The 24,338-nt window shown below is 34.8% G+C and overlaps 1 protein-coding gene across 5 annotated transcripts; it reads left to right on the forward strand.

Moving 5' to 3' along the window:
• The first annotated feature begins 1,183 nt into the window (after positions 1-1,183).
• LOC145583253 (ABC transporter D family member 1-like) lies at positions 1,184-23,430 on the forward strand. Of its 5 annotated transcripts, none has more exons than XM_081640450.1 (28): positions 1,184-1,593; positions 1,935-2,083; positions 3,389-3,504; positions 4,218-4,497; positions 6,763-6,987; positions 10,179-10,376; positions 10,491-10,945; positions 11,907-12,042; positions 12,126-12,204; positions 13,168-13,406; positions 13,565-13,869; positions 13,977-14,088; positions 14,186-14,344; positions 15,639-15,738; positions 15,821-15,929; positions 17,033-17,123; positions 17,268-17,392; positions 17,509-17,658; positions 17,794-17,866; positions 18,834-19,014; positions 19,245-19,403; positions 20,086-20,244; positions 20,317-20,544; positions 21,731-21,891; positions 22,015-22,067; positions 22,202-22,280; positions 22,966-23,079; positions 23,155-23,430. In XM_081640450.1, the coding sequence occupies exons 3-27, from the start codon at positions 3,443-3,445 to the stop codon at positions 23,050-23,052; spliced, it is 4,005 nt and encodes a 1,334-aa protein (XP_081496576.1). In that variant the 5' UTR covers positions 1,184-1,593; positions 1,935-2,083; positions 3,389-3,442; the 3' UTR covers positions 23,053-23,079; positions 23,155-23,430. The 5 variants fall into 5 exon arrangements, with proteins under 5 accessions (XP_081496576.1, XP_081496575.1, XP_081496577.1 ...); XM_081640449.1 differs by having other exon boundaries at positions 22,966-23,074; positions 23,148-23,430; XM_081640451.1 differs by having other exon boundaries at positions 22,966-23,074.
• The last annotated feature ends 908 nt before the right edge of the window (positions 23,431-24,338 follow it).

Here is a 24,338-nt window from a genome sequence, read left to right on the forward strand (position 1 = left end):
CTTATTGGAGCTAAACTGAACTAAACTGAATATTTTATAAGAGAAGGAAATTAAGATAAGAACTGAACTGAACTTATTGGAGCTGAACTAAACTGAACTGAAAATAAGTTGAAGAGAACAGGCCCTAATATTCTTTTTGTCCCAGAATAACTAACACAATCAAAATTAGCACACAGGCCGTACACTAGTTGTACTTTATTTTATATATAATTAAACATTAGTAAAAATTATTTAAAAAATAGATATGGAGTATTATAAAATTTATATTGATATCCATTTAACAATACATTTCATGACATATTATGTTTTTATTTAGTTTGTAAAAAATTATAGTCAAAGTAATATATGAATGGTGAAAAAAAGTCCAACGTATAACTAATATTGGGACGAAGGGAGTAGTTCTTTCCACTATTGGACAAGTGAATAACCTAATACTCGTATTCCACAATTCTGGGATGGAGGGAGTATAAAAATGTTTATTAAGTGGTAATTCTACAATTAAATCCAAACAGAGGGAGTATGATATACTACCTCCGTTGCAACACAATATTTTAGTCAAACACTCATACTTAGGTTAACAACCCATACTATGAGCAACTAAACTTTAATTGCTACTAATTAGGAGCTACTCTAAAAATTATCTGCTGTCCAAATACCAAAATCTATCCGCTTTCGCTATTTTTACCAAATAAAGCCTAAATCTAGAAATTAGTCAACCTGCAAAATTTCTTATATAGAATTATTGTTTCCCTAATGTTTATCAATAGTGTTTTACCATATCAATAATTTAATTTTCCACGCACACAATACTATTTTTAGTATTATTATATTTACTAATTCAATGTTATATTTGTTACTCCTTCATTCCTTCCTTTTATTAAGGCCATTTTTTGCATAGATTAATTTGAAGGATATTACAGTATTGTACACACTTCAAAATTCTATCTTCTAACCAACACTATATATTTATATAAAATATATGTAGTATTTATATCCCTAAATAAACCTAACAACCAATAATAGTTGAGATTAGACGCAAAATTTCCTTGCAATTACCACGACAATTGCAATCACGTAACAATAACTACAGATTTGGCCCCACAAAACCTTCACGCAATCTTCTCCACGTCAATTCTTTCTCTATTTCTTAATTTTTTTCCCCAATTTTCTTTAATTTTTAATTTCCTTCATATTTTTTATTATTGACTTTCACAAAAAAAGTTCCATTTTTCGGTCTCGAAATTAGTTCAATTTTGTTTTTATTATTATTTTTATTATCAATCTCTAAATTATTGTTATAATAGTTTTCAAAAAAAAAAATAAGCTCATTTCTGATTCTACTTCCCTTTCACTTGAAATTACCGTACAATTTTCCTGTTTTATTTTTTGATTTTATTATTCAGTGTTTGTTAGTTTATTTTGTTTTCATTTCCAAAAATTTGGGAATTTTATTTCTAGGGTTTATCTTTTTTTTTTTTTCTTGGTTTTGGGAATTCAATCGATTGATTTCTTGCGGAATTTAGCTATTTTACAAGTGAACGCAAGACGGGGAATCGAAGACCGGTGTATTGCTGTGTTTAAGCTGCAGATTTGGTGTGTATAATCATTTGATTTTGATTCTTTATGATTATTATGTCATTTGTAATTGAAATTAATTTAATTTGTTGGATTTGAGCTATAATTATTGCTGTGTTTTGATTTTAAGCTTATGATTATGTTACTTCAGTGAGTGATGATTAATTTTTGTGTTTTGGGATTGAATTCATTTTATATATAATTGAGATTGTTTGTTGTGTGCAATTTCATATTGAATTACACTATTGTTTTTTATTGCTTTAGCCATTGTCTGATTTACGTTTTCGACTACAGTACGAAATCTTTCTTTTTAGTTTGGATTCTGAATTTAGTAAGTGATGTTATGAGAACCTTTTCAGGTAAGGAGATACGGAGTATCCATTTTTAAGTGAAGATATTGTGTCGCTTTTGGCATGACCAACACCTACATTGTGAAAGAGCGATTTGTGCTACGATGATCGTGCTCTATTGTTATTTATTGCGGCATTGTCTACGACATTAGCCTTTGGTGAGTAGCAATGTTTTGCAGGGTCTTTTTTTAGTCGATTCTTGCTTATTATTTAAAATGTATTTTTGAAGTTGGTCTGCTATTGTGTGCATTGTCGTAGTGTTGTAGCAAGCAATGGAAATAAAATCCTTAAGCATTTTCTTTGTGCATTTCTTGATCTAAGCTGTGACAAAGTGGTTAGGTGGGAAATGTCCTATGTTTTTTGGTCTATTAACTTCCAGCATTGAAATCTAGTTGGAATAGTATGGTTTCCTGTTGTAATGGCAGAGCGAGAAGAGGATTTAGGAAACAAACTTCTGCTGTGTCTAATAAAATTGTATGTAGCATGCACAAAATGATCTTAGAATTGGTTTTATAGATGCCTATAATATACAGCTGAACATCTGACCATCTCCTAGAAAGAAAGGGCCTCTTTAAATATTTTATTTTTCTTTAATATAAAATGGGGTTAATGCCAAATTAGAGCAATGGAGGCAAATGTTGGAATCTAAAGGGTTTAAGCTAAGTTAGAGTAAGACCGAATATTTGGTATGCCGCTTTGGTACATAGAGGGAGACAAGTGATGATGTAGTGAGTTTGGACGAAAAGGATTTGTCCATGAGTGAGTGTTTTAAATATTGATCATCTAGAAAAATAGTGACATTGGTGACATTGATCAAGACATGACTCACGGGATTAAGTCGGGGTGTCTTAAATGGAGAGCGGCCACGGGAGTATTATGTGACCGAAGCATTCCTCTATAGTTGAAGGGGAAATTCTATAGAACTGGCATAGGACCAGTGTTGCTATATGGGCTTCTAAGAAAGAGCACATTAAAAAGATGAAGGTTACGAAAATGTGCATGTTAAGATAAATGTGCGGGAACACTCTAAGAGATAGAATTAGAAATGAAGTTATTTGCAAGAAAGTGGGTGTCGCAGGCATTGCAAACAAACTAAGGGAAAATTGCAAGGGTGCACCGGTATGAAGAGTGGGATCATGGAGAGGTCAAACGAGGTAGAGGGATACTGAAAATGACTTGGTTAGAAGGAATTAGGAAGAATAGGAAGTATATGAATTTGCATGAGAATGATGTATTTGATTGTAAGGAATGGTGGAGGAAGATCTTTGTGGATGAGTATACGGAATAATCATTTTTGGTTCATGTACCCGACCCCACTTATGGGATTAAGGCTTTGATTGATTCATTAATTGATTATTTAATAAAAAATGGTTCTTCCACCTCCCCAAATTGAATATATTTTTCCATTTTCTGCCTTCCCTTGGAATTATTATCTGACATATCTATCTATCCTACCTTTTAAGGAACGAACAAAGCTGCAGCAATTACTGTTGACAGAGAAGTTATCTTTATCAAACATGCCTTCCCTCCAACTTTTGCGACTAACAGAGCATGGCAGAGGCTTTCTTGCTTCGAGAAGGTACTGGGATTATCTTCTTTTCTCTTCCAATATGAAATTGAAAGTAGAAACTATCGATCATTTTTTCTCTATGTGTGGTACTACTAGTCTGCAGCTTAATCCAAGTGGGTACTTTTGGCTGTTATTTTGCTCATTTGAGTAGTTTGGCTGTAACCTGTTACAGAAGATTTTTCTTAGCTTTTAGGATTTAATTTTTCATGATCTTTGGATGTGCATTGGAGGTGTTTATTGCTTTGCAACTATGTTTTAGAATTAAGATGACTGATAATATACTTTCATGGCATAGACATAAGAATTGGAAATGCATATTAAAGCTGCTCACTCCATTTAGTTGTACCATATTGACTTATAATGTTGGCCTATGCAATTAGCCAATTTGCAACTTTGACCATTAAATAACTCTACATATCTGTAGGTACATACTATAGAAATTTGGTATTATGAAAAAACATATTGAGATGAATCCAACAAAAACCTACATGACTATGTTTTTCCTTATTTATAAATAACCAAAGATGGGGAATATTGCATAGTGTCTATATGATACAACTAATAAAATGGAGGGAGTAGCTTCATTTTTCATTTACTATTATGCATCCGAGATTCGAGAAAAACCTTTGTAATCTTATTGCCTTGACCATCTCTTTCTACTATTAATGTGTCGTACATGTTCAAATCTGCTCCGATATATTTGAATTGTAATTCTCTTGCAGGAAGTCTTTATTGCTGGCTACTGGTATCTTAGTAGCAGGTGGAACAGCTGCATATATGCATTCAAGATCGAGCCATAGGCGATCTGATTCTTCCGGTCATTGTAATGGGCCTGGTAGTGTGACAGAGGGTTCTGAAAATGACATTTCGAACCCAACTGCATATAAGGGAAAAATACAAAAGAAGAATCCATTAAGATCTCTTCAGATCTTAGCAGCGATTCTTCTGTCACATATGGGTAGAAGGGGTGCACGCGACCTTCTAGCATTGGTGTCTGTAGTGGTAAGCTTCTTCATCAATTTCTCAGACTGTTATTAATCAGGTGTTAATGAACCAAAGAAAACACAATTCTATTAAACAAGGCTCCTTTTGGTTGCAAATATGGAGAGGTTTATTCTGTTCGATACCTGCAGTTGCGCTATGGGTTTCCTTTTTGTGTTCTCATCAATCACTCAATACTCTCTGTTGTCATTGTGATTAATTTTATTTTTCTGTATATGTGCCTTGGCTAGTTGGCTGTTTAAATGGTGAGAGATTGTGAGTAGGGGTAACTTTGTGTAATCCTTCTTAGAGATGCAACGATAATCTACTTTGGATAAGAGATGAATCAATTTTGCCTTAGTTGGTTATAGAAGAAAATTTGGCACAGTATTCCACCTTAAAGAGTGAAATCTGTGAATGGCAAAGGGTGCAATTGAATAAAATACCAGCAAGCATCTGCTAATAGGAAGGTCTTGTGGTCTCTAGTTGTATCTAATTAAGAACCATTTTTTTATTCCAAAATTTTATGGTGTGTGGCTTACTTTTCTTTTTAATTGTTGCAACTATGAGTCTATGACTAGTAGATCTGAGAGCAGCTTTAAAAAAACTTGTAATTTTGTAAACCTCCTGTCTTTAACGTGAACATGAAAATTCCAATGTTTTTGAATGTACCTTAGATAAGATTAGTGTGAAAGAACCAAGTTGAGAAGTAGAGATTAAGGGATGGCTAGAGAAGCTTAAGTCCACGCGAACAATCCTTTTACTGACTTGCTTATAAGTACAAGTGAAAGTAGAATGCACAAAGCCTAAAATCTTGATTGGTAATTGACTTTGCTATTCTATGTTGGAGAAAGTGAGAAACCCATGTGGTATCCTTTTGGCCCAGGACATCCCCATGGTTTCGTTTTAGGCAATGTATTTTACAAGCTAATCATTAAGGAGCTAATTTAAATTTAGATTATATTTTGCACCCGATATCTACTGTATGTAATTTGTAGAAGTGTAGAACACTAGAACGTCAGTGTGAGGTGTGAAGGATCCTTGATTTCTCGGAGCCTATGCGTGTTTTTTTGGGTGTCCCTAGAAGATTGCTCCATTTCCTTAATGCACATGTAGTTTTTTTTCCCCTTTACTCTCTCATCAACAATATTTGGTCCCACTATTTTACCCATTTATAACCTCCAGTCTACCAAATTTAATAACCGTGTAACATGTACTTGGAGCATTCATTGACTAGAGGAAGTACTTTTGGGGGGGGGGGGGGGGGTATGTATACCTCGTTTCGTGTGTTGTAATATTGAGAATGAGGAGCTGTTCTTACACACACGTTGGATCACAAAGAGGTAGGTGCTGTTCACCTAAGTAACCTTTTGGTCAATTTGAAAAATTTTAAATGACCAAAATTTATCAAATGAGCAGAAAAATACCCTTTGGTGCACTAATTTTAGGTGTGCACGGGTAAGAATTTCAGAAAAATTAGAAATATTTGAAGTAATCACCCAAAAATTTTGTTGTAGTCTTGTAGATATATTGAGTAGGATGTATTAACGTCAAGTTGGATGATATTAGTTGCTTCTCTAAAGGAAGATGAGATTTGTTCCTCATTTTGTTTTGTCATTTTGAAAAAGCATTTTCTCATCTAATTAAGATGAGATGTGTTCCAAGAAGCAGGCAAGTAAATGGATACACTCCCTAGGAAGTGTAGAGAATCATTGTTATCAGTGGAATCATTTGGTCTAGAGAATGAGACTAGGGAAAATTATTGATATTTAAGAAAATGGTAGTAGAGGTAACATTTTCATTCTACTGTTATCTGAAATCTCTGCCAATATATTCTCGTTTACGAGTTTTGCCCTTAGCATCTTCAACTTTATTGCTGATCCATTGGACCTTTGATATTTGAGAAAATGGAAGTAGAGGCAACATTTTCATCTCTCTGCCAATATATTCTCTATACCCATATCATCTTGAACTATTACAGATCCATTAGACCTTCACCATTTGCAAATATTGTGTGAAGGTATTTATTAGGAACTGGTTGACAATATAAAGTCCATTGCAGTTTGGATCATTAACATGATCCATAACCGGGGGTCCAATACTCTGTTGCTGACTTCTTGTTTAATTACAAAAGACAACTTTATGATGCAATTACAGAGGTTACTCTCAGCAAATACTTTTGGGATTCCTTTGCTTTCTATCTGTTGTTGGTACATCATTTACAAAATAGGCCTCTTTAATACTGATAAACATTACATAATTTGTCAACTTTGATTTCTTTTGCAGGTGTTGCGGACTGCTGTAAGCAATAGACTGGCCAAAGTGCAAGGCTTTTTGTTTAGAGCAGCTTTTCTACGCCGTGTACCATCCTTTTTGAGATTAATAATTGAAAATGTTCTTTTGTGCTTTCTTCTATCAACCGTACATTCTACATCAAAGTACATAACAGGGACCTTAAGCTTACGGTTTAGAAAAATACTGACAAAGCTTATCCATACACATTATTTTGAGGTATGTTTTGTGTACAATACATGTACCATTTCCTACTATTATGTTATTATTCTTTTTGGCTACATTCTTCTATGCTAGTCCCATTTAGAATATTATATTTTAATAGAGACAAACTTTGACTATGACTGTTCATTGATATTTATAAGTAAAAACATACTCATGGAGGGTCTTAATGGATACTAAGATTTCTATCCGTGTGTAGTTTTGAATAATAATGTTCATAATTTATACATTCATAATTGACGATATTATTCTCAAGATATGCATCGAAAACCGTGAAAAAGTTCAAATGGGACAAACATTACGGAGTGGAGGAAATAGTTGGTAAATATTTGATTTTAGTTATTACTTTAAATCTATTTCTATACTTATATATTAAGGACACACGGGAGAAACATTTAGGCTTTTTTAATTATATATATAAATATATATAGGAAACTCTTGTGAGATTCCTCCTTTATGTGAGAACTCTTTCATATGTGTAAACACTCTCATGTTCTAAATTTGTACTCGTATGTTCTAAATTTTAAATCATGTGTTCTAAATCTTATATGAGTGAAATCAAATGTTTTTAATTATTACTTGCATGTTCTAAATCTTAAATTTTTTGTTCTAAATTTTAACTTTAAATTTTAAATTGTGTACTAAGATTTTTAATCATATGTTCTAAATTATTACTCGTATGTTCCAAACTTTTACTCACATGTTCTAAATTGTGTTCTAAGATTTTTAATCATATGTTCTAAATGTTACTCATATGTTCTAAATTTAAATTTGGTGTTCTTAATTTTAATTATGTTCAAAATCTTAAATTAGATGTTCTAAATTTTATTCAAAATTTCTAAATTTTAAATCAGGTTTTTTAAATTTTTAATCACATGTTATAAATCCAAAATCAGATGTTCTAAATTATTACTCGCATAGATGTTCTAAATTATTACTCACGTGTTCTAAATTTTAAATCATGTGTTCTAAAAAGTTAAATTATGTGTTCTGAATTTTTAATCATATGTTTAAAATTTTCACTATTATGTTCTAAATTTTTACTCACGTGTTCTAAATGTTATACTAGTTCTCATATAAGTATGTTTTCTCACATCACACACACACACATTTGATTTTACAGTTTAAACTTTTAACCTAAATTTAACCAAGGAAACTGCTGATGAATGTGAGTGAAGGAGAGAAAACACTCAGTTATTATACTCATCAATGTCAATTTCATATCCTCTTTTATTGCATCAACAATCAATTTTTCATCAAACTACATAATCATGTGTAATATGTTAAAACTCTTAAAAGTTCTCATAGTGATTATATATTGAGTGTTAGTATTGAATTAAAGACAAGATTGATTAGTAGTATTTCTGTTTTGACTCATTTGAAGCATTATCATATATTGCTGGCACTTATTTTTGCCCAAACTATTATTACACTCAGTCAACACTAGAAATCTAAATTCTTTGCATACTGGTATAATTCACTCCTCCATCCCACAAAGCCTTTCCCATTTTTGTGGGCACATAAATTTAGGAGAGCAAAGCCTTTCCCATTTTTTGTGGGCACATAAATTTAGGAGAGATGTGTATTTATGACCATTTATGAATGTGTGGGATAACGTAAAACAAATTATAGTTGGTGGACCAATCTGAATGGGAAAGTTTATTGGGACACACTTAAATGTAAAATAAAAGGAATGGCTTTGTAGGACTTGGAGAGTATATATATAGTGATGAACTGAGTAATTGAAAAACTAGTGCATTCGGGCCAGCTTTGGGCGGTCCATTTGGATCGACAGAACAGGATCCCTTAATTTTGGGGCCCAATTTTATCTATCTATTTATTTATTTATTTCCACTGGTTAATGCTAAAACCCAAACACAAGTAATAAGGAATGTCTTCTTCCTCGCATTCCCTGCACATTCCATGAGAAATTTAACAATTTATTAATCTCATTAAATTCTTTGACTTATCCTGATTTATTGATATATATCTTCATTCAAACCTTAAATATCTTCTCAATTATTTCTTCATTCAAACCTTAAATATCTTCTCAAGCAATCCACATAAATTAGAGTTTTTAATGGCCAAATTTTCATATATTTATATTTGTATCAAGATCACTAAATTACAATCTTTCACATCCCACAAATTTGTTTTAGTTCTTTACAAAAGGAGAGCTCTTGAATTTCTCTGGGACGATTTTTCAATTAAATTTCCATGTTATTATCTATTTTAATTTTAATATGTTTCTATTATAGATTGCTGCTGTGTTTTTTCAAATAATTTTGTGAGTTTATCAGTTATGCCTCTTAAAATCAAGAAATATGATTTTGGTTGGGAAAACAAAAATTGAAAAAAAAGAATGCTATCTATAATTTCATTGTAAAGTAAACACAAGTTTCTATTGAAAATAACGATGGTGGTGATATGGAGGATGTTGTAATTTCGAATAAAAAATATTCCTAGCTCGATGCTGACGTGATTTCACATTAGATAGTTATCCTTTAAAAAATTACAAGGGCCTCTGAATTCCCGGAGTCTTCCCTAAGTGCACTGCACAGGCCACAGGACTATAATTATTCAAGTAGAAAGTTTTCTGCGGCTGGGTTCTTTTACTGAACGAGCTCCTTTACCTCAACATAATCTGATGGGTACAATTGTAAACCCAAGGCTCTGAATATTTTTGGAGTGTTTGCTTGGCAATGCATAGCTGGTTCAAGTTCTAGCTAGAATATGAAAAGGAATTACTACATTGCTAAAATCAGTTATTGTTTCCTCTGTCTTCTCCTCTCTCTTCTCTTCTATTTTGTGCAAACTTGTATTTTTTTTTCCTTTGCTTTTTCTTTTGTTGGTGTATTGATTCTTCTTCTATCATTCAGAGCCTTTGGGTTGTTTTGGAACTGTCTTCATGTTCATCTGAGAAGAATTGGGTTTTTGGATCGTATCCACAGGCTTGAGCTAGACTTGCTTGTACTTTTTGTTGTGCTCTGTGTCGGGCTTCATTACTTGCAATGCTATTTGTGTTATAGCTGGACTTTATACTACTGTTGAGGATTTTCCCCCTGCTCAATCATTGATCCTTGTTTTTCTTGAAGCTAGAAAGTGACACTGCTTGACCAAACTGTTCTTTATACGTAGTACATGAAAATCGTGTGGATATTAAACTCACAGACATCTATCCTTTTCAGAATATGGCGTACTACAAAATATCCCATGTTGATGGTCGGGTAACTAATCCAGAACAAAGGATTGCTAGCGATGTTCCAAAGTTCTGTTCCGAATTAAGTGATCTTGTACAGGAGGATCTTATTGCAGTTACAGATGGGCTACTCTATACATGGCGCCTCTGTTCTTATGCCAGTCCAAAATATATCTTCTGGATCTTGGTATATCCAATCTAGTCATAGTTGTACATTTAAATTGAATTTTCTGGAGTTTTTAACTAAACTCCGCAGTCTGGAGATATTCATTTCTGATTAGGTCCCTTTGATGTGTTTCAGGCTTATGTACTGGGAGCAGGGACCATGATTAGAAACTTTTCTCCTGCATTTGGTAAGCTAATGTCTAAAGAACAACAACTGGAGGGGGAATATAGACAGCTCCATTCTCGATTGAGAACCCATTCAGAAAGCATAGCATTCTATGGGGGAGAAGCTAGAGAGGAATTTCATATTCAGCAAAAGTTTAAGACACTAGTAAAGCATATGGGTGTTGTTCTTCATGATCATTGGTGGTTTGGTATGATCCAGGATTTCTTGCTGAAGTATCTTGGTGCCACTGTAGCTGTTGTTTTAATAATTGAACCCTTTTTTTCTGGCAATTTGAGGCCTGATTCTTCCACGTTAGGACGAGCTGAAATGCTAAGCAATCTTAGATATCATACTAGTGTTATCATTTCACTTTTTCAATCATTGGGTACTCTGTCAATCAGCTCAAGGCGACTCAATCGTCTCAGGTACTTTTGGACTTGGTTTTTTTAATTAAAATTTGCAACTCTTCTGTCATCTTTTACTGTGCTCTTTTTTTATATTGCGTTTCCTCCTAGATTTTATGTTCTTTTGTTTGTAATGGTCATTCCGTTGGGAGTCCTCTATTTACAATATTAGATGTAGCTTTCTCAGTCATTTAGTTGTCCAGTAACCTATAGTTCTATATTTTTACCATGTTGAAGTATCCATCTTAAATTTTGAATGTGCTAAAGAACCCCTCATTTAAGGATCCAAGTAAGGAAAGAAAAGAAATAAAGAAGAATGTATATGTGCCATTCATCTTCCATCCCGTTGGTTGTGCAACGGATCTCTAGCTTGCATGGGAATTGCGTATTTTGTTATTGTTTTGAGATATATCTTTATCTATAGTACACACTATGCAAAAAGCGAGCATAACATTTGAGGACAAAGCTTGTAAGGATAAAGGAAAAGGTAGAGTTCCAATAAAAAAACATTACATCATTCATTGAATGAACACCCTGTGGTAACCGTAAGAGTAGCAAGCTCAAAGTTAGCACCAAAGGTAATCACTGAATGATTTACCCAAACTTCTTGCTGCAGAAGTTTGGGTCGGTAAAACAACACTTGCATGTTTTCCATGAGCAATATAACCTCTTAACACATGCACGATTTTGCACCATCTAATGCATGACATATTGGCCATTACGTATCAATTTCTCAGCTTACCGAACCAATGTATGCTTCCACAGTGCAAGTCCATGCTCCTGCATAGCTTATGTGTAGACTTAGAATGGCTTGTTGAGAAAACACTTATTTAGCTGTAAGCTTCCTCTATCATGTTGCTGGATCAATTGTATGCTCTTGATTGTGATCAAAGACGTGGATTATTCCTTGCTAATTTCAAGGGAAGACAATATATCTGCAATTTATTTTTCGTTCATTCATTATTTATTGGCTAAATTGCAGTGGTTATGCGGACCGAATTCATGAGTTAATTGCTGTATCTCGAGAGCTTGGTCTTCGTGATAGCTCCTCTTCACAGAGAAATGGAAATAGAAATTGTTTTAGTGAAGCCAAGTACATCGAATTTTCAGACGTGGAGGTGCTCGCTTTCTTGCTATTAGTTCCAATACAGATTTACTTGTGTTTTGATTTTTGGCTGTTACATAACTGTGTTAAATGCAGGTTGTTACCCCATCTAACAATAAGCTGGTGGAAAACTTGACGCTAAAAGTTGAACCAGGATCTAACCTTTTGATTACAGGTATGGTAGGAACTTAGATGCTTGAAATTTTTCGTTGGTTTTTTATTTGGGGCTGAATTTCCATTTCAGAAGTGATTGTTTTCGCATGTTGCTCTAGTTTATTTCTCATGTTTAGTTCCTTGTATTGTGAAACTATGATTGAACTCCGGCCCAGCAATGTGTCAATCTTCTCCATAGGCTGTAGTGTAACTGTGCAGAACCTTATGCAGTTCCCATTTTGTGCTGTGGATTGCTGCACTTCTATGACTTGTGGCGTTTATGAGCTTGTCTTTGAACTGACACCCATCTATTTGAATTTTTCATAGCTAATAGTTAGCTTGAAATCATAGACAACCCCTGGTACTCTAACCTAGAATGTTTGCTACCACACCCTTGTATGGATATGGGTATGTAAGCATATTTCACAGCCAACTACTGTTGGACACACATGTAAAGACAAGGCGGGGCTAAAGTAAAAATGAAGAGGCTTAGGAGAGTAGCCTACATGTAGTTGATCTACTTAAGGTCTTGGGGTGATGTGGTATGTATATGCGAGAAGGTAAAATTGAGATCTCCCCAAGACCTTTAGTAGAGTAAACTGCCTACATGTACGCAGATTACTCTCCTAAGCCAAGAATTGTATTTAAAGTTGGGAGAGGGAAAAAAAAAATTGTGAAAGTGACAATAAAAAAATATTAGTTGTGAGAGTAAAAGTGGTGGGTCCTATTTCCAAAAATATTAAGATGTGACTTGTGAGTAAATAAGAAAAAATCCAAAAAAAGAAAGCGAGTAAATTAAAAGATAACAAAGGGAGTATTGAATTGTTTTACCAGGAAAAGGGAAGGATGTTAAGTAAAATCTGTGTAGCCATTCCATGATTTTTTCATACATATGTAGTGGATTTACATTCTTGTAAGGATAGTGGAGATCTATGGTGTACTTCTGTATGTGATTTGAGGTTTTGCCTTTTGTTTTTCTTTGAAGGCCCAAATGGCAGCGGCAAAAGCTCCCTTTTCAGAGTTCTAGGTGGACTGTGGCCTCTAGTGTCCGGACATATTGCGAAGCCTGGAGTTGGATCTGACCTTAATAAAGAGATATTCTACGTGCCACAGCGACCATATACAGCTGTCGGTACTCTTCGGGATCAGTTGATTTATCCTCTTACTGCTGATCAAGAGGTTGAGCCGCTGACACGTAGTGGAATGATTGATCTGTTGAAAAACGTAGGTTACTTTTCTATTTGCGTCATAGTTTATATTTTTTATTTGCATTATAGTATATATCTGGAAGTTGTGTAGAGCAGCTGCTTTCTCTCTATAAAATCACTGACATTGACCACACAACTCTATTTTTTGTGGATTTTCTTTGTTCCTATTTCTAGGTTGACCTTGAATATCTCCTTGATCGCTATCCTCTGGACACAGAGGTCAATTGGGGTGAGGAGCTTTCTTTGGGGGAACAACAGCGACTAGGAATGGCAAGATTGTTCTATCATAAGCCCAAGTTTGCGATTCTAGATGAGTGCACCAGTGCTGTGACAATTGATATGGAAGAGCGTTTTTGTGCCAAGGTCCGGGCTATGGGAACTTCGTGTATCACAATATCCCATCGCCCTGCATTAGTTGCGTTTCATGATGTAGTGCTATCCTTGGATGGTGAAGGGGGATGGAGCGTTCACTACAAAAGGTAAGAATTTGACTTGGCATTCTGAAATTGTGAAGCATTTGTAAATTATTGATATGAGCTAATGAAACCGAAATTTGCTTTACTAAAAGGTATTTTTTAATTTACAGGGATGAAAATTTGGCAGATGATGAGAATGGTATGGATACTAGTGACCCTTTAGAGTCTAACCGCCAGAATGATGCAATGACTGTGCAACGAGCTTTTGCGACTAATAAGAAGGTTAAATTTATAAATCTTTTTCCATGTATATGTACAAAATGTTTCTCCTTAACACAATTCTGAAAAGCTTGGCACTGAAAATTTCATGTCCTTCCAGAGAGCATCAATTGCTAGATCAAACTCTGAATCATACATCTCAGAGGTATTGAAATCATCACGTACTTTGGACCGAGCTCCAACTTTGCCCCATGTACCACAACTCCAAATATCTCCAACAATTTTGCCATTGAGAATTGCAAACATGTTTAGGATATTGGTAAGTTATGGCTAAAGAATCCTTACATACAATGAATTTTGTTGCTGCAATTTGTGCCACAATTTACCAGCTTGGACTTTTCTGGTTGGCATCAAATATGATTGATAATGTTGATGTGAATTGTTTTCTTTTTCTCCATGATTGAAGATCTAGTTAACTTGGTGAGTGAACTTGCACTCAGTGTATGGGGGCTGTGGGGAGGAAAGCCTTACAGATAATGCCTGTTTAATACTGCTGTTAATATCACAAGGGTGCTATAATTGTGTCTGAACTTAAAAATTGTCATATGGTAAAATGTAAAGCCTGAACATTAATAAGCTTAATATGGAATAAGGCAAAGCTTTGAACATTGATAAGCTTCACCAGATTTTGGAAATGGAGGGAATTACATCTCAGCCTTGTTCTCTTCACCTGATTTTTGCTGTACTGAAATTTAAGTAATTTTGTTGAACTGAAATTATTTACTAAACTGAAATTATTTTTAATTGATTTAAACTTGGTTTTTATATTTGCTCTTTAGAGTTATTGATTTTTACTAATTCAAAATTATTTTACTAAACTGAAATTATATTTATTAAAGTGAATTTATTTTTATTGTACTGAAATTATTTATAATAAACATAATTATTATTACCGAATATTAATTGAGTAAGGTGAAGAGAAAAGGGCCATAAACGAAGATGTTTTATGAGCAATGGTTTTGTTTATTACTTGGCTACTTACGGCAATTATTTAATTGAAAGCATCAACTAGAACTTTAGAAAGTAATGGTGTACTTTGTTGATGTTGTGCTTATAAGGCAGCTTGTAAGAACTGTTGTGACCATGTTGGTCTATTGCTTGTGCTATATATTGTCCTTTGACCATTCTTTGTTATATGGTCTTATCTGCTAATTTTCTTTGTCATTTTGTATGCTATAGTTGTTTTAAGGGTGAACTATGTTCTTGAAAACAATTTTTTCTCAGATATCAGGTGCTTGTAAGTATGCTATAGTTGATCTAACATTATAACATAAAACACTAATGTTTAGTTTATACAGCCATAGCAGTTTCAGTTTTCCATGCTCCTTATTAACTCGTTAATATGCCTTTCCTGCAGAAAATAGATTCATGCTAGTCTCTTTTAGTTGTTGCTTGATTTCAAGGACAAAGTCCTGTGATAGCATTCTTCTTGATTATGTATGTAAAATAGCAAATTGAACACTTAGTCACTGTGTAGAAAGGTACAGCCATTGAACCACAGAAATGAGCTAAGGTGTAGAGTTTAATATTTGTCAATGCCTTTGCTTTTGCAGGTACCTACTGTTCTTGATAAGCAGGGAGCGCAGCTACTCGCAGTTGCATTCTTGGTTGTCTCAAGAACATGGGTCTCTGATCGTATTGCCTCTTTGAATGGTAACTGGCTTGTATAATTTTTTTTATTTATCCTATTCAATTATTTTTAGCCAAATTGTTACTAAATCGCATGTTTTCCCAGGGACAACTGTCAAATTTGTTTTGGAGCAGGACAAGGCAGCCTTTGTCCGTTTGATTGGGGTCAGCGTGCTACAAAGTGGTGCTTCTTCTTTCATTGCTCCATCTATAAGGTTATATTCCCTGGTATCACAAAAACTGGTACCACTTTAGCACAATTCAGGTTTTAAATTCCCTGCTTATTTTAGGTTGCATTATTAGCATTCTTGGATTTAGGAAATTTCATGACAAGTATCTGTAAGTTGCTTCAGGATTTTATGTTGTCACAAATTGAATCAGATCTAACTACCCATATTAAATCAAACAGTTGATATAGTTTCTTACAAGGATGACCCTATTACTATCTAATTTCATTGATGATTCATATGATACTAAGGAATGAAGTAGATTTGTGTAAAACTCAATTTAGGAGTCTTAACTAGAAATTTTTATGATCCTATCATGTAAGGGCATAATCCTATGAAGTATATCAAACACACCCTTACGGCATGCTTGGATTGGGGATAATAAGTTAAGGGGGTAAAAGTCAAACTAGAAAAAACGTAAGTGATTAAGGTATTGTTGTAGGAGATAAGGTGCTTACAAATGGAATAAGGTAGTTGTGACATGAGAAAATGAGAGAGACGGAGGAATCATTACCCTCATTATGAGGGTAATTGTTATCCACCCTCCCCCTAGTGTTACTACAACAATGAGGGTAATAGCTCCCTTTTCTTTACCTCTCATTACACCATCACTACATAATTTCCTTATACTCACACCATCACTCTCTCATTTTTCCTTGTATTCACATTCATTTTCTTAAGTTGACTGTTGTTACTTCTAGTAATACATAACTCTCAATCGAAGCATGCCCTTAGTGAAAGAAAAAGTACAGGATTAAAAGCATATTTTTTTTGTGGGATGCTCTGCATTAGTACAACTACAACAACAAAGCCTTTGTCCCAAAATGATTTGGGGTTGGCTAACATGAATCATCATAGCAAAAGGCTCAGCTGCTCGACAATTACCCATTGAATTTGTGCTCATAAACCAAAGAAGCTGTTAAATTTCTTTTAGCTGCAGATGGTTATGTAAATTGGCAATTATTGCTCATGTTTAGAACATCAAGATGAAAGTCAGTCACTGATGCTGTTGTGTTATTTGATATTATTGAAGCTTGAAGATTTTAGCATAAGAGACATGTTTCTGATCTGGACATTTTGTCTTAATTTAGGCACTTGAGAGCTAGGTTGGCACTTGGATGGAGGATTCGTTTGACTCAACATTTACTCAAGAATTACTTAAGGAAAAATGCTTTCTATAAGGTACGAGTTAGACCAACAATTTTCCAGGACAGATTAGACTATTACCAACTTGTTAGCCGCTTTGACTGTGTTCTGAGCATTTATTTTTTTCCCAAAAACACTTGTTACGTTATGCAGTAGTTATTAAAAACTCTAAATTTTCAGGTTTTCAACATGTCAAGCAAAAGCATAGACGCTGATCAAAGATTAACTCATGATCTAGAAAAGTTAACCTCCGATTTATCAGGGCTTGTCACTGGAATGGTGAAGCCCACTGTAGACATACTGTGGTAAGCACTGATATCAACTGGCAAGAGATGCAACTGGGGGCTTATGATTTAAATTCTAGATGCTATGTGTTCTCTTTCTGTGTATGATCCTTTCTCGATTTCATAATTTCTTTAAGGTTCACTTGGAGAATGAAGCTGTTAACTGGACGTAGAGGTGTTGCTTTCTTATATGCGTATATGTTGCTTGGACTTGGATTTCTGAGGAGTGTTACTCCGGATTTTGGTGACCTTGCAAGTCAAGAGCAACAACTTGAAGGAACTTTCAGGTTTTTTTATATTTAAAACTTTATTTATTATACATACATACATATAAATATATATATATATATATATTCACTATTGTCTGTCTATCTGGCATTATGTTGTGAACTTTGTTGTTTATTACTTTTCTATCTGTTTAGGTTTATGCATGAGAGGTTGCGCACACATGCAGAATCTGTTGCTTTTTTCGGAGGGGGTGCTCGAGAAAAGACGGTGAGTAACTTCAATTTTAGTTTTCTCTTGCTCATCCCAAAGGTAAAAAGGTAGAGGCTCCTCTCTTTGGCTGGGTACTTAAAATGGTATAACTATATCTTTTAATCTGACTTCAGAAATGATAATAGGCCTAATAGTTATGGTAAAATAATTGGCTATTAGTTTTTCTATTATTATCAAGCCCTGATTCTACCTTTTCCTTACATTTTTAAAGTTTACAGGTTAGTGAACTTTTCCTTTTGTTGGTTGTAGGAAAGCGGCACTAAATGGTCATTATCTATCTCTTCAACAGTATTTTAATCTATGCCTTATCTTTTAACTTATTGATTTTGCTAAGTGACCTTTCCAAAAGGAATTTAATCATTTTTCTACTTGCACATGTGTTGTGCACTAAGCTCTTTTGTGCAAGAGGTAGGGAAGAGAGAAATAAAATTAAGCCCTTATGTTGTTCAAAGTCCTAGTGTAGGTCACTTTTGAGTAGTGTATGAATTCTGGCACACTAACTTCTTGTCATTGGCTCATTGCCTGCCTTCATTTTGACAAATGTAGACTCTGGAAACTAACTAGTCGAGTTTTAAGTTCTCAATTTGCTTAACCCAAACCAAAATTGAATTGTACCCAAAACAAGATGTTCAATTCTGACTTGAATTTATATTTTAATTCAAATCAACCCACATAAATGGCGCGACTAGCATTAAGAATTAGATCTATATTTATCTGTGATGCAACACACCCCCCTCCCCCCCCCCCCCCCAGTGGGCAGTAATTAAACAGAGTATTTGTTAAGATTCAGTTGTGATTTAGGTATTAATCTAACTTGTGTGCTGTTTTGTTCACTGTGCAAAATTTTCAATTATGATATGGTTTTGATGAGAGCTATGCTGTGCCTTTGTTATGTTGATTCTTGTTGTGTTAGTAGTTGAGGAATTCTGATACTGGTTTTTGTAAATCTTGCTTATGTTTGCAGATGGTAGATTCAAAATTTGAAAAACTTCTGAACCACTCGTTAATTTTGATGAAGAAAAGATGGCTATATGGCATACTTGATGATTTTGTCACCAAGCAGCTCCCGCATAATGTCACATGGGGACTGAGCTTGTTATATGCCTTGGAACATAAGGGAGATCGCTCATTGACTTCCACACAAGGTGAGAACAAAATAACAAACATGCACACACGTGCCACTTAGTGTCCTTTAATATGTGTCTAATTGTTTTATTATTGGCAATTTTGCATGATAAAAATCATTGTAATAAATTAACCTAATGCTCTACCAGTAGTGATGTTAAAAAAATTCTTTATAATTGTCAGAGTTTGGCAAGCTGTAAGTAACTTGGATTGTCTTGCAACCCTGACTTTATGATAAATTTTCCTTCAGGTGATCTTGCACATGCTTTACGCTTCTTGGCATCTGTTGTCTCTCAAAGCTTTTTAGCTTTTGGTGACATACTTGAGCTGCATAAGAAATTCGTTGAGCTTTCTGGTGGTATCAATCGAATCATTGAGATGAATGAATTCTTAGATGCTGCTCAATCTGGTAAATAGAAGACATGGTTTTGTTTTTTCCTCTCCCCAATTATATATCATAGAGCATCGGAAAATCTATACATTTTGAATTTGTGAAAATGACATCGTTTATATATAATTATCCTGTGCTGCAATTCAGTTCTTATAACGCACATGAAACATGCCTTTATTGTGAACTTTTCTCATTCAGAAGCTCTGTAGCAATTAAGATGAATTCATGTACAGTCCTCAGAAATGAGATTCCAATTTTCTCATCTCTCTAAGAGGCACTAAAGCAATATATACGCTTTTATGTCTGATATACTGTAGAATTATGTGAATTGTCATAATCTAGATGGTCAAAAGAAAGAGTAGTAGTGGAAGAGAGTATGTTTTGACATAATTGCTTAGAATTTTAGGACTCTTTGATGTGTTTGTTGTCAAGGTATCCCATCAAGTCCCTTGAGGTTTGATTTATTTTATATGCATTCAATAGTTGAATTGAATTGAACACAAGTTTTGTATTAGAGTCTTAACTGCATTTCTTCTCTTCTGCTCTCTTTGTTCTGTGACTCAAAAACAGATTAATTATTTTGCCTTGAATATATAGCTGCTCTGTTGTCAATTATGATTCCCTCAGAAAGAAGAAAAAGCCTCCTTATGGAATTGTTTTGTTAAGGAAGATTATCTGATCAGTTAATATGCCCATGCAGAACACTTGACTCAAACTTCATTGGCATCTGAGGGAAATTTTGCTCTCTCTGAAGAAACCATTTCATTTACTGATGTTGACATAATCACACCGTCCCAGAAATTATTGACGAGGCGGCTGACGTGTGACATTGTACCTGGAAAAAGTCTTCTTGTTACTGGTAAGTTTATCAACCTATGTTCTTTCATCTTAACGCTCACTTGTTGATGTCTGACTATTAACCCTTTTTTAGGTCCGAATGGGAGTGGTAAAAGTTCAGTGTTCAGAGTCCTTCGTGGTATCTGGCCCATTGTTAGTGGAAGACTCGTAAAACCAAGCCAACTTTATGAAAAGGGAATTGAATCTGATTGTGGTATATTTGTTATTCCACAACGACCTTATACATGCCTAGGAACCCTGAGGGATCAGGTCATATATCCTCTTTCACGCGAGGAAGCAGAGATAAGAGGACTGCAGAGGGGTATGCACTTGTTTGACTGCTTTTCAACTTTTCGTTTCAAATCAACCTTGATACCGGATGTGACTGTTGATTCTGCATTTCTTGTTTGCCTTGGATATTTCGTTCTTCAGATTGCATATAATTTTAATCCCTTGTTACACTCTTTACCATTCTAATGTTTAGATCTATAGATTCTAATAAAATCCTATGCTTTAGGCACACATCTACAATTTGCTCAAGTTTTTTTTTTTTTTTTTTTTCGGCATCTCTTATGATGCATCATTTCTTCGGTAAAATTAGAAGTATTACGGATTCCAACATAGTTGTTACATCTCTGACCATTAGGAAAGGAGAATATGCTGTTTTGCTTGTTCAGGTTCCATAGAAGTCCCAATTTTAATGATATGTGTGGAAATTTATTGCTCTGAATCAGTGCTGGCTCCCCATTACCGTTACTCTAGTTGTGACTTGTAAGGGCAGGGCCCCTGTGACTGTAGCAAGCTATCCATGTTTTTTTTTTCGGGGTTTTTACCATGCAAATTAATAAAAGAATCCCTGTGTATCCACTGGCCAGGTATCTTATCAGGCTAGGTTAGTGAATGCTAATATTCACATCTAAATGTGGGCCCACCTTTATTTTTGCTGGGGTTACGGAGCAGTGTTTGAAAAGCGCGCCTAGGCGCCGGGCATTAGGGGTCTAGGAGCTTTTGTAATCTAGGAAAAGCGATTTTGATGAGGTGCAGGTGCACCCCCGAGGTGCATCGCATTGTTCATAAGACTTTTTTTATTGTTTATATATGCACCTCACTTCAATAAGGTGCACTGAGGCGCACCTTAGGCGCAGGGAATTCCGTAATGCCTTGGTGCACCTTGGGTTTTTTTATACATTGGTGGGGAGTGGGTGGGATGTGGAGCTAGAAAGCAACCCTCCCCCTCAAGTGATCCCTTGACTTGTCTGTGCCTTAGGATCTAGATTGGAAAGTTATGCTGTTAGTCCACTTCAACCTCAAAAATGTTGACTCAAAATGTAATCATTTGTTCATTTATTGTAAACTTGAAGAATAGAAACTGTTTGAACGCTTGGAATTAGGCACCTTATACAACGTCTAATAAATCAAATAAGTAGTGTATGATTCTCACATTCGATGATTGACATGCTGCAACATGCTTTAGAATGCTTCACGCAACGTTCCTATGTTGATTTCAGGTCATCACACTTGCACCTCCTCAGATGTATTGGATAAGCAGTTACAAGTCATACTAGAAAATGTTAAGCTGACTTATCTATTGGAAAGGGAAGGTGGTCTGGGTGCCACTCTAAATTGGGAAGATGTTCTCTCTCTTGGAGAGCAGCAGAGGTTAGGGATGGTGAGTTTTTCTTGCACACTGCTCAGAAAGTCAGAATATTAGTGCTTTATGTTTTTTGTCCCTTGTGGATATTGTATTCTACTGGTCTAATCTGTCATTTTTTTGTTCGGTGAATGGCTGAAGGCACGCTTATTCTTCCATAAGCCTAAATTTGCTATCCTTGATGAGTGCACCAAGTACGTAATCATGCATTAACTCCTTTTGTTTTCCATTTGCCCTATCCCCATCTTTGAACTAGAAAAATTATTTTCAAACCTCATTGTATATCCATCCACACTGTTGGTGGGCTAATTCACCTTATGACTGACAGTGCCACTAGCGTTGATGTGGAGGAGCACCTGTATACACTTGCTGCTAATCAAGGCATTACAGTTGTCACTTCATCACAGGTATATGGTTTTTCTTCCCATACCTTCTTGGTATTAATGTACATTTAAAGTTTTTTATCTACTTGACCAGTATCTATCATTCTATTGTACCAGTACTGCAGTTCCAAGTATTAATAAAACACTGTGCACCAGGTTTTAAGGAGGATTAAATTTTGTCAAATACTTTGTTGTTGCTAGGCCAAGTTTCTGTTCTTTGTAATGGAGTCAATGAGTTACAGATCAGCAATTGCCTTGAGTTATCTGCTGAAAGGCTGATTACAAATAGCTTCTTTGATTTAAATTAGGAGAGTACTATGTATTTTTGTGAAGTTTATAATACATTGTTATCTACTTTTATTCTTCGAATTCTATTTATAAGAGGGTAGCATTTACATCAGTTATATTTTAGAGAAAAACACAAGCCCCTCTTATTATCGAAGGGATATGGCCTGATTGATGGGGAAATGAATGAGAGCGCCATGATAATGGGAGCATTTGCATCAGTTTTATGTGTGAGAGGCGCAAGTCCCTCTTATCACCAATAAGATATGGCATCAGTTTTATGTATCCTTGATTTCGGAAACTTATGAACAACTAATTTCTAATAATCTCTTAAACTGTGAATTACCTGTGTGCATCCTTTAGCGAATGTACGGTGAGCCAATCATTTAAACTTTGGTACTAATTATTTTTTTTCTTCTTTCAGCGCCCTGCTTTGATTCCATTCCATGCATTGGAATTGCGACTGCTTGATGGGGAGGGCAGCTGGGAGCTTCGCAAAATTAAGCAATGACTGCCGATTTTTGCAAAGAAATGTGAGGTAAATGATATGCTATGTTTGATGCAGGTAGTTAATTTTATGTAGTGATATTAATGGTTGTAATTCAGATTTCAGGGTGTAGCAGTGTCCTGAGCATTATTTTGGCCCAAGAAAGAGCAAACCATTCCCTTAAAACATATGGGTAGAAATTGCTCATGGGCAATCAGAATTAATAAGACTGCACATATAGAAATGTAATTTATGTAATACATAGAATACTTCTGTACAGGCTATCAAGCAATCTAAGTTATGGCATCATTCTTATTGTACAACTTTGGTTTCTTAATCAATTTTGTTTCCCGTTCTTAATAATGCAATTAACAAGATACTCGATTACTACTGCTGTTCAGCGTATTCCAGGCGTCTGTCTTATGCTTTCTGCACTTCAGTTTCCTTGTTGCCATCAATTTCATGATTCAGAGTTTGTAAATTGTGCATGAACATTTCTTTCTGGTACCTACAGTTACGGAGGAGTCTCATACTCCTGGCAATTTGTAGCTCATTGATTTGAATGACCTACCTACGTAATTAATACAATAGTACATTAGCTGAGTAGCCACCATTTTATCAATATACTATAACATGGAATACAAAGCTCTACTTGACAGATTTATATAATTTATGTTTAAAGCAATTGCATTGACGCACCACAGGCTGAGCAAGACCTGACTTTTTATGGTATAGAATTAAGAATTTACCAAGTCACATGTTTAAATCATGAGTTTGTGGAGACTTTCATAGGATCTTCACTCTGCATGGGGCGTGTATTAACTATTTTTCGATTTTAAATTTGGCGAAACCTAGTCATGTAAATACAAGATGAAGGAAAATATGTTGAAGCAAGTATCAATGTTGGTTCTCCTGTCGTTTCTCCTGTAGTTGGTTAAAACCGGAAAGTCAAATCATGAAGAAAAATAAATTCAAAGTAATAAAAAACAGTATAGAAGATAAAAACAATTTAACAGCTAAACTATACAAGTGAGCTAACCCATGCCAGTCCACGCAGTTAGTCTATTCGTGCTTGTTCAAGCTCTCAGGAATCTTGCTAGGCTGATCGATAGCTTTGCAAAACTTGACACAGATATTGGCATACATAGATCTATCAATTTATTACAGATCGCAAAGGGCTGTTTTTCCTGTCTCACACAAATTATCATAGTTAACATTTAGCTATTAAGCTATCATTTTTAGTAAAGTACAATTCTACTAGGGCAGATGCTTCCTGCTAAGATCTTCCAGTCTCCCATGTATTGCAGTTA

Source organism: Chenopodium album, chromosome 15, assembly GCF_948465745.1.
Source record: "Chenopodium album chromosome 15, dcCheAlbu1.1, whole genome shotgun sequence".
NCBI lineage: Eukaryota > Viridiplantae > Streptophyta > Magnoliopsida > Caryophyllales > Amaranthaceae > Chenopodium > Chenopodium album.

What these genes read in the sequence shown, in the direction of transcription:
- LOC145583253 (XM_081640447.1), top strand. Translation starts at nt 3,443, where the DNA reads ATGCCTTCCCTCCAACTTTTGCGACTAACAGAGCATGGCAGAGGCTTT. An exon ending in TCCATACACATTATTTTGAG is followed by an intron (nt 6,988 to 10,178) that starts GTATGTTTTGTG and finishes TATCCTTTTCAG; the next exon opens with AATATGGCGTACTACAAAAT. An exon ending in GATAAGAGGACTGCAGAGGG is followed by an intron (nt 20,545 to 21,730) that starts GTATGCACTTGT and finishes TGTTGATTTCAG; the next exon opens with GTCATCACACTTGCACCTCC.